Source organism: Trachypithecus francoisi, unplaced genomic scaffold, assembly GCF_009764315.1.
Source record: "Trachypithecus francoisi isolate TF-2019V2 unplaced genomic scaffold, Tfra_2.0 Lachesis_group4, whole genome shotgun sequence".
In the NCBI taxonomy this organism is placed as follows: Eukaryota; Metazoa; Chordata; class Mammalia; order Primates; family Cercopithecidae; genus Trachypithecus; species Trachypithecus francoisi.
In genome coordinates this window covers 84,071,982-84,081,242 of record NW_022681469.1, presented here as the reverse complement: position 1 = coordinate 84,081,242, position 9,261 = coordinate 84,071,982, and the positions used below count along the sequence as shown (strand labels likewise).

Here is a 9,261-nt window from a genome sequence, read left to right as displayed (position 1 = left end):
GGTCAATGTACCATATGGGAGAGAGAAAGAACCTAGAAATGGGTGTGTAAATGCCATTTTGGTCCTTCTGTGACTGCTTAGCTATGTGACAGTTGGTTAAGAACAGAGGAGACCCAGTAGAAAGCAATGGCTGGCATAGAGAAAGCAGAAGAGATCACCAGGGAATGAAAATTTCCTGGAAAGCTACTGGAGTTCAGATCCAGCCAGATGGGGAAATGTTGGTAAACAACCGAGAAACTCATTTGGACTCTAAAAATTCTCTTAGGAGAGGCGCAGTATCCTAGGGGTGAGGCATATGTTCTAAGAGGAAAATAAAATATAATTACCATAACACAACTTAAAACTAGGTCTTGAGAGCAGCAAGACAATCTACAAGTAATTACAACTTCTGCCCAGAAAAAAAAAAAGCAAAATTCTTGAGTATTTCTATATCAAATTATCCATAAATTCAGCATACTTTTAAAAAAGTACCAAATATACAAAAAAGCAAAAAAAAAGCAGACTGATGAGAAATAAATCAGTTATTAAAAACAAATTAATAGATAATCCAGATATTGGAGTTAATAGATAGGGCATCATAATATCTATGATCAATATAAAGGAAAGAAAGAAAAAAAGAAAGATAAAACAGGTTGTGTCAGATTTCTTTCTGGCAGCTCTAAAATGCTCACTTTATTTTCATAGATTCTAATTTCCTAAATTACGTTTGATGTTTCAAGCAAAAATCATAGCATTGTCTAGTGTTATTCTAAATGTATGTAAGACAATTATACTACAAATTTGAGAGGGTAAAGAGACATAATATGACAGAGGGTTGTTATACTTCACTCAAACTGCAATACAGATGACACCAATTTAGTGTGATAGTGTATACATAAAGGAATATATACTAAGCTATAAAATACAACCAAAAAAACTATCAAAAAGAAGATACACTATAAATACTATGAATAACAAAATGGAATTCTAAAACAAATATTCAAACAACCCACAGGAAGTCATGAAAAATAAGCAGAGAAACAAGAATTGATACAGAAAACAAAAAATGTCAGGCTTAAGGACTAAAATATCCATAATTAGGTGAATTACGAATGGTTTACCAAGAGACAGATAGTAGAAGAGGGTATTTAAAAGTATGACCCTTTCGTATATGTTTCTTGTATGCTGTGTGTAAGAAACTCACTTGAAATTTACCAATATAGGGCAGGCCAAATTAAAAGGATGAAAAAAGATATATTACACAAACATTAATGCAAGGAAAGCAAGAGTGCCTGTATGTATATCAGCCAAAGCAAAGAAAATTGCCAGAAACAGAGAGATTATATAATGATCAAAGGTTTAATCCATGAAGAAGACAGCAATTTTAAAAGTATATTCACCAAACAATCGAGCTTCAAAATATGGGATGTGAAAACTGCCAGAAGCGAGGCGGGTCAGGCTCCGACCTGCGCTGTCTCAGGATGTAAAGTGTAACAAGGGGCTGGGGGTGGGTGGGGAGGGGCAGCATGGGGCTGTGAGGCCTGTGGGGTGCCCGCGTTCCCCAACTCCCCCTGCAGCTGGCTCTGCAGTGGTCCGCTCCGCTTGGTTGCCGCGTGCGGATTCGGGTTCCAGAACCAAGGCTGCGTGTTCTCCACCGCTTGTTGTGGCCAGTGTTACTGCGGTGACCCCAGAGCAGCCTTGGCTCTATGAAGGAGCCAGACGCTACTCCTCAGCCCTATTTGGGGCTGGTACTGGAGGAGCTACGCAGCCTTGTGGCAGCACTGCCTGAAAGTAGGAGACCAGATTCGAATCCTTATGGTTTTCCATGGGACTTGGTGGTATGTGCAGCTGTTGTTGGATTTTTTGCTGTTCTCCTTTTTTTGTGGAGAAGTTTTAGATCAGTTAGGAGTCGGCTTTATGTGGGAAGAGAAAAAAAACTTGCAGCAAAGCTTTCTGGACTAATTGAAGAAAAATGTAAAATACTTGAAAAATTTAACCTTATTCAAAAAGAGTATGAAGGCTGTGAAGTAGAGTCATCTTTAGAGGATGCCAGCTTTGAGAAGGCTGCAGCAGAAGCACGAAGTTTGGAGGCAGCCTGTGAAAAGCTGAACAGGTCCAATTCTGAACTTAAGGATGAAATCCTCTGTCTAGAGAAAGAGTTCAAAGAAGAGAAATCTAAACATTCTCAACAAGATGAATTGATGGCAGATATTTTAAAAAGGATACGGTCTCTAGAAGATGAGTCAAAATCCCTCAAATCACAAATAGCTGAAGCCAAAATCATCTGCAAGATATTGATCATGAATGAAGAACGACAGGAGATCGCAATAAAAGATGCTTTGAATGAAAATTCTCAACTTCAGGAAAGCCAGAAGCAGTTTTTGCAAGAAGCTGAAGTATGGAAAGAACAAGTGAGTGAACTTAATAAACAGAAAATAACATTTGAAGACTCCAAAGTACACGCAGAACAAGTTCTAAATGATAAAGAAAATCACATCAAGACTCTGACTGGATGCTTGCTAAAGATGAAAGATCCGGCTGCTGTGCTTGGAGAGGACATAACGGATGACGATAACTTGGAATTAGAAGTGAACGGCAAATTGGAAAATGGTGTTTACTTAGATGATCCTCCAAAAGGAGCTTTGAAGAAACTGATTCATGCTACTAAGTTAAATGTTTCTTTAAAAACCTCAGAAGGAGAAAGAAACCACATTATTATTCAGTTATCTGAAGTTGACAAAACAAAGGAAGAGCTTACAGAGCATATTAAAAATCTTCAGACTCCGTGTCTCCCTCCAGCCGCGACCATGCCCAGGAAGAAGGCGGCGGCGGCGGCCTGGGAGGAGCCGAGCTCGGGCAATGGCACTGCCCGCGCCGGGCCCAGGAAACGCGGCGGCCCGGCGGGCAGGAAGCGCGAGCGGCCCGAGCGCTGCAGTAGCAGCAGCGGCGGCGGCAGCAGCGGCGACGAAGACGGCCTGGAGCTCGACGGGACCCCGGCGGGGCAAGCGCGCGGGCGAGCCCGAGCACACCAAGGAGCGCGTCAAACTTGAAGGGTCAAAGTGCAAAGGGCAGCTTTTGATTTTTGGGGCAACCAACTGGGACTTGATTGGTCGAAAAGAAGTGCCTAAGCAGCAAGCTGCTTACTGCAATCTCGGTCAGAATTTGTGGGGGCCCCATAGGTATGGGTGCCTGGCGGGGGTCCGGGTACGGACAGTGGTCTCGGGCTCCTGTGCTGCACACAGCCTCCTCATCACCACGGAAGGGAAGCTGTGGAGCTGGGGTCGAAATGAGAAGGGGCAGCTGGGACATGGTGACACCAAGAGAGTAGAAGCCCCCAGACTCATCGAGGGTCTCAGCCACGAAGTGATTGTGTCTGCAGCATGTGGGCGGAACCACACCTTGGCCTTGACGGAAACGGGTTCCGTGTTTGCTTTTGGGGAAAACAAGATGGGGCAGCTGGGCCTTGGCAACCAGACAGACGCTGTCCCCAGCCCCGCGCAGATAATGTACAACGGCCAGCCAATTACCAAAATGGCCTGTGGGGCTGAATTCAGTATGATAATGGACTGCAAAGGAAACCTCTATTCCTTTGGGTGCCCTGAATATGGTCAGCTGGGACACAACTCAGATGGGAAGTTCATCGCCTGGGCACAGCGGATAGAGTATGACTGAGAACTAGTTCCCCGGCGAGTGGCCATCTTCATTGAGAAGACGAAAGATGGACAGATTCTGCCTGTACCAAACGTGGTTGTGCGAGACGTGGCCTGTGGCGCTAACCACACGCTGGTCCTGGACTCCCAGAAGCGAGTCTTCTCCTGGGGCTTCGGTGGCTATGGCCGACTAGGCCACGCAGAGCAGAAGGATGAGATGGTCCCCCGCCTGGTGAAGCTGTTTGACTTCCCTGGACGTGGAGCTTCCCAGATCTATGCTGGTTACACCTGCTCCTTTGCCGTCAGTGAAGTGGGTGGTCTGTTTTTCTGGGGGGCCACCAACACCTCCCGTGAATCTACCATGTACCCAAAAGCAGTGCAGGACCTCTGCGGCTGGAGAATCCGGAGCCTGGCTTGTGGGAAGAGCAGCATCATTGTGGCCGCCGACGAGAGCACCATCAGCTGGGGCCATCACCGACCTTTGGGGAACTGGGCTATGGGGACCACAAGCCCAAGTCTTCCACTGCAGCCCAGGAGGTGAAGACTCTGGATGGCATTTTCTCAGAGCAGGTCGCCATGGGCTCCTCACACTCCTTGGTGATAGCAAGAGACGAAAGTGAGACTGAGAAAGAGAAGATCAAGAAACTGCCAGAATACAACCCGCGAACCCTCTGATTCTCCCGGAGACTCTCCGACTCCACACCTCTCGCGGCAGCTGTCATTTCCATGTGCACTGGGACGGGAAGTCAAACGAGGAATTTAAAAAGGCAAAAGTTGACCGAAGGTGCATTTTTGTTTAGACTCCCTGAGGTTCCGTTTTATAAATGATCCAACGTTAACTACCTTTTTTTCTGTATGCTTTCCAAAGTCCCTTTTCCCCTTCATGTCGAATTAAAACACTTGCTCATAGTTGACTTACCATTCCTACAAAAGAGGCAGAAACTTTGAGCAATCTAGGTTTTTTTTTTAAGCTTTTTCTTTCTTCCTCTCCTGAATACACTCCCCAAAACACCCCTTTCCAGTTATAATTAGCATCGTGATCCAAGCGGATGCTACATGGAAGAGGAATCGCCATTTACTCGGAGAAAATGTCCCTTACAGGAACCGGCAGCAGCTAGGCAAAGTCGCCGGCCCGCCTCCATCCCAAATCACGCTCGCATGCTTCGGAAGCATCCGGGTCACTCCTTTCCTGCTTTTTCTTGCAGATCGGCCTAGGCCGGCGTTGATTCTGTTTCTCCCCTTGGCTGCCTGTACGCCCACAGCCTTCTGGCTGCGACATTAGAGAATCGGCCGTGTCCCCCCTGGTGGGGGATTGGGGATCTGTGTTTAGCCATTTATATCTACTTTAGCTGTTAAAGAAGTCCAAATGAAAATCAGGTGATGGTGGAACCATGGGGGACTTGCGGGTGGGGCAGAGGTGGGAACATTTCTATCAGTTGAGTTAGCTTCGTGGCTCCCTGTGGAGCCAGGGCTGAGCCTTGTCACGTGCACTCGCCAATTAGAGATTGATCAGCCAGCAGTCAAGTGCATTCTCCAGTCCTTGCAAGAAGGATCAGCCCTTTCTGTACCAGCCTCGATCGCCTTGTGCTTTGGTCTCCTTTTCTCCCCCGCCTGGATCCTGCCTCGCGCGGGCCATCCTGTTGCTGAGACTCGGGGTACCGTTCTGCTGACCCAGCTCCCTTTAGTCACGTTTGCTTGGCTCTGGTACCAAATAGTTGGGATTACCGAAGAGTCCCCTTCCTCGCGTGTCAGCACGGATGCTGTGACTGCCACCTGCGTCCCTGTCAAGTGCCCGTGCCCGAGCTCGCTGCTGTGTGCACTGCGCTGAGTGAGTTATGAGGTGCCTTTCCCGGAACCCTCCTCTCGCCTGGACCCAAGAGAGGCGACAGCTGCGGCTGGGGCTCTTGGTTTCCAGAGGGTCTGGACTGGTTGGGTGCTTTAAAATAGATATTTAGTTCAGTGGTGCTTATGGGGGAGATGGGACTAGAACTTAAATGTGAGACTTGGGTGGATGGGAAAGTTAAATATTGGTCTCTTCAAGTTTTTTTTTTTTTTTCTCTTTTGCTATTGTTACCACTTGTCACCGTCTCCATGTTAAAATGCCAAAAATGATCTAGTTGTTGCTTTTTTCCCTATTTTCCACCCTAGTCGCTCCTTACCGTGACTCCTGGCCTTGGAGTGCACGTAGCAGTGTCTGTCCTGCCAGTCCCAAGGCCCTGTGGGAGGAGACTGGCCTGCATCTCTCCAAGACTTAGTCTGACGCCACGCGCATCTCTTGTTCTGTGTTCAATCAGTAGTCCAGGGGAGAAGCTTCTGCCACTTCAGAGCTTTGCTAAACTAACCTAATTTGTCCAAATCACCCCAGAACCACCATCTCTGACTCAAGCTTCCATGAGACAGCCTGATCCGTTTCCCTGGACAGGTCTCTTTCCTGGAACGCAGCCCAGGCACCTGTGCTCCTGGCACCTTTGAGGTCTCTCCTTTGAGTCGTGGCCACCGAGAGGGTTGAGAACGCAGCACCCGAGGTCCCAGCCTTTGCAGGAGCCGCCCTGGGCGGAGCTGGACTTAGATCTTCGGTGGCCTCATATAAAGCCGGCAGCCAGCCTCTTCTAGAACCCTAGCCCAGGGACTGGAGCAGGAAAGGACCTTCGAAGCGAAGACTGCCTTGTCCCGCACTTCTTCCGGCTTCGATGGAAAAATGGGCTTCCTAATGGGTTAAATCCTTTGAAATAAGGAGTTGGGGGGGAAGGGTGTCGTGCACTCCTAGAGAAAGGTACACAATTGCCCGGCTGGGAACGTGCTTGGCGCTGACCCTACGGGCATCTGACTGGTCTTCCAGCTCAGGAAAAAGAATTTGAAAGAGGCTTAGCGTGAAGGGGAATCAAAGAGGAGGTTGTGATTTGGTTGAAGGTGCCTGGTTTAGTGCTGTAATTGTCTTATTATTTTTTATATATATATATTTCTTGGAGTAAACATTTTAAATAAACGACATCATTGTCTACTGAAAAAAAAAATCTTCAGACTCAACACGCATCTTTGCAGTCAGAAAACATGTATTTTGAAAGTGAGAATCAGAAGCTTCAACAGAAACTTAAAATAATGACTGAATTATATCAAGAAAATGAAATGAAACTCCACAAGAAATTGACAGTAGAGGAAAATTACTGGATAGAGGAAGAAGAGAAACTTTGTAAAGTGGAAAAAAAGATCAGCCATACCACTGAAGGACTGGAGACCTATAGAAAGCTAGCCAAAGATCTTGAAGAAGAATTGGAGAGAACTATTAATTTTTATCAAAGGCAGATTGTTTCCTATGAGAAAAAAGGACATGATAATTGGTTGGCAGCTCAGACTGCTGAAAGAAACCTCAATGATTTAAGGAAAGAAAATGCTCACAACAGACAAAAATTAACTGAAAAAGAGTTTAAATTTGAACTTTTAGAAAAAGATCCTTGTGCACCTGATGTTTCAAAAACAGCATTTGGCAAAGAGCATTCCCCATATGGTCCCTCACCATTGGGTCAGCCTTCATCTGAAACGAGAGCTTTTCTCTCTCCTAAAACTTTGTTGGAGGGTCCACTCAGACTCTCACCTGTGCTTCCCGAGGGAGGAGGAAGAGGCCCAAGAGGCCCAGGGAATCCTCTGGACCATCAGATTACCAATGAAAGAGGAGATCCAAGCTATGATACGTTAACCGATCCTCACAGGGCTCCTTCTGACACTGGGTCCCTGTCATCTCCGTGGGAACAGGACCGTAGGATGATGTTTGCTCCACCAGGACGATCATATCCTGATTCAGCTCCTCCTCCACAAAGGGAAGACAGATTTTATTCTAATTCTGATAGGCTGTCTGGGCCAGCAGAACTCAGAAGTGTTAATATGCCTTCTTTGGATACAATGGATGGGTCAATGCCTTCCGAAATGGAATCCAGTAGAAATGATGCCAAAGATGATCCTGGTAATTTAAATGTGCCTGATTCATCTCTCGCTGCTGAAAATGAAGCAACTGGTACCAGCTTTGTTCCTCCACCTCTAGCTCCAATCAGAGGTCCATTGTTTCCAGTGAATACAAGGGGCCCGTTCATGAGAAGAGGACCTCCTTTCCCCCTACCTCCTCCAGGAACCATGTTCGGAGTTTCTCGTGGTTACTATCCACCAAAGGATTTCCCAGGTCCACCACATGCTCCATTTGCGATGAGAAACATCTATCCACCGAGGGGTTTTCCTCCTTACCTTCACTCAAGACCTGGATTTTACCCCACCCCCACATTCTGAAGGTAGAAGCGAGTTCCTTCAGGTTGATTCTGCTTTCAAAGAAGCCTGCTACTGAACATCCAGAACCACAGCAAGAAACCTGACAATATTTTTGCTCTCTTCAAAAATAATTTAGACTGATCTCATTTTCAGTTTAAGTAACTGCTGTTACTTAAGTGATTACACTTTTCTCAAACTGAAGTTTAATGTCATTATAGTTCTTAGGATAGTATTTTGTAAATAAAGATGATTTAAATACAAATCTATGAGTAAATCATTTCCATTTTAGTATATTCTAGATCGTATAACTTTTAATCTCGGGAACTAATCCACTACTATGGAAACAATAGTGGAAGTTTTATATATGTAATCTCACAGGTGGGGAGGCTTTAAATTCTAAAGGCTGTGTCTTCATGCCAAGAACTACATTCACTGTGGTTGTAGATAAAGGTGAAAGTAACTTTATGCTTAATTAAATAATTTTTTTTGATTTTTTTTAAAAAGAAAACTGCCAGAACTGAAAGGAGATATAGATGAATCCACAATTATAGTTAGAAATTTCCTCATGCCTTTTTCAATAATTGATAGAACTAGACAGAAAATCAGCAAGGAGTGTTGGCTTTGGCAGCACTTTCTAAAATTAGAATGATGCAGACAAGATTAACACGGCTCCTGCACATAGATTACACAAAATTTTGTGAAGCATTTCATATTTTTAAAAAGAGGGAAAAAAATCAAGAATATAAAACAACTCAAAATGCCATTAACCAAAAGAATCTATTTGGCATTTACAGAATATTCCACGCAACAGCAGAATACACGTATTTTTTCGAATGCTGACAAAACACACGGCAAGATAGAACTATCCTAGGCCCTAAAACTCACCACAACAAATTTAAAAGAGATAGTAATCAACCAGAGCAGGTGAAAACCAGAAATCATTGTAGGGAATCCAATTGGAAATCAGCATAAGAAAGATACGAAAATTCCCAAACGCTTGGAAATTTAAAAACACACTTCTAAATAATCTCTCAGTCAAAGAAGAGGTCTCAAGGAAAAATTTAAAAAATATGCTGAACTGGATAAACATGAAGCTGTGACATATCAAAGTACTGAGAAGGAAACTTATAGCAGTAAATGCATGCATTAGTAAAGAGGAAAAGTCTCGAGTGAGCAATAGATTTCCACCTCAGGAACCTAGAAAAAGAAGAGCAGAATAAACTGAAAACAAGTAGAGGGTGGGGATTAATGAAGATAAGAACAGAAAACACATTTAAAAGAGAAAAACAATAGTTAAATCAATGAAACAAAGAGATAGCTCTGTTAAAAGATTAATGAAATTTAGCAAACTCAAGCAGAAATTAAAAGGAAAAGACAC

General features: G+C 44.6%; 1 protein-coding gene, 1 non-coding gene and 1 pseudogene across 3 annotated transcripts; all 3 read left to right on the top strand.

The window, feature by feature from the left end:
- Positions 1-1,650: 1,650 nt before the first annotated feature.
- On the top strand, positions 1,651-8,135 carry LOC117072328 (annotated as a pseudogene). Its single transcript, XR_004432750.1, has 2 exons — positions 1,651-2,746; positions 6,638-8,135. The product of XR_004432750.1 is annotated as a cTAGE family member 8-like (transcript).
- LOC117072327 (protein RCC2-like) lies at positions 2,787-6,633 on the top strand. The gene is given in 3 exon segments (XM_033192345.1): positions 2,787-2,977; positions 2,979-4,093; positions 4,096-6,633. Coding segments are annotated over 3 exon segments (1,515 nt in total). The 3' UTR covers positions 4,305-6,633.
- Positions 8,136-8,497: 362 nt separating the features above from the next.
- On the top strand, positions 8,498-8,600 carry LOC117073823. Its single transcript, XR_004433385.1, has one exon. It is a non-coding gene; the product is annotated as a U6 spliceosomal RNA (small nuclear RNA).
- Positions 8,601-9,261: the final 661 nt, after the last annotated feature.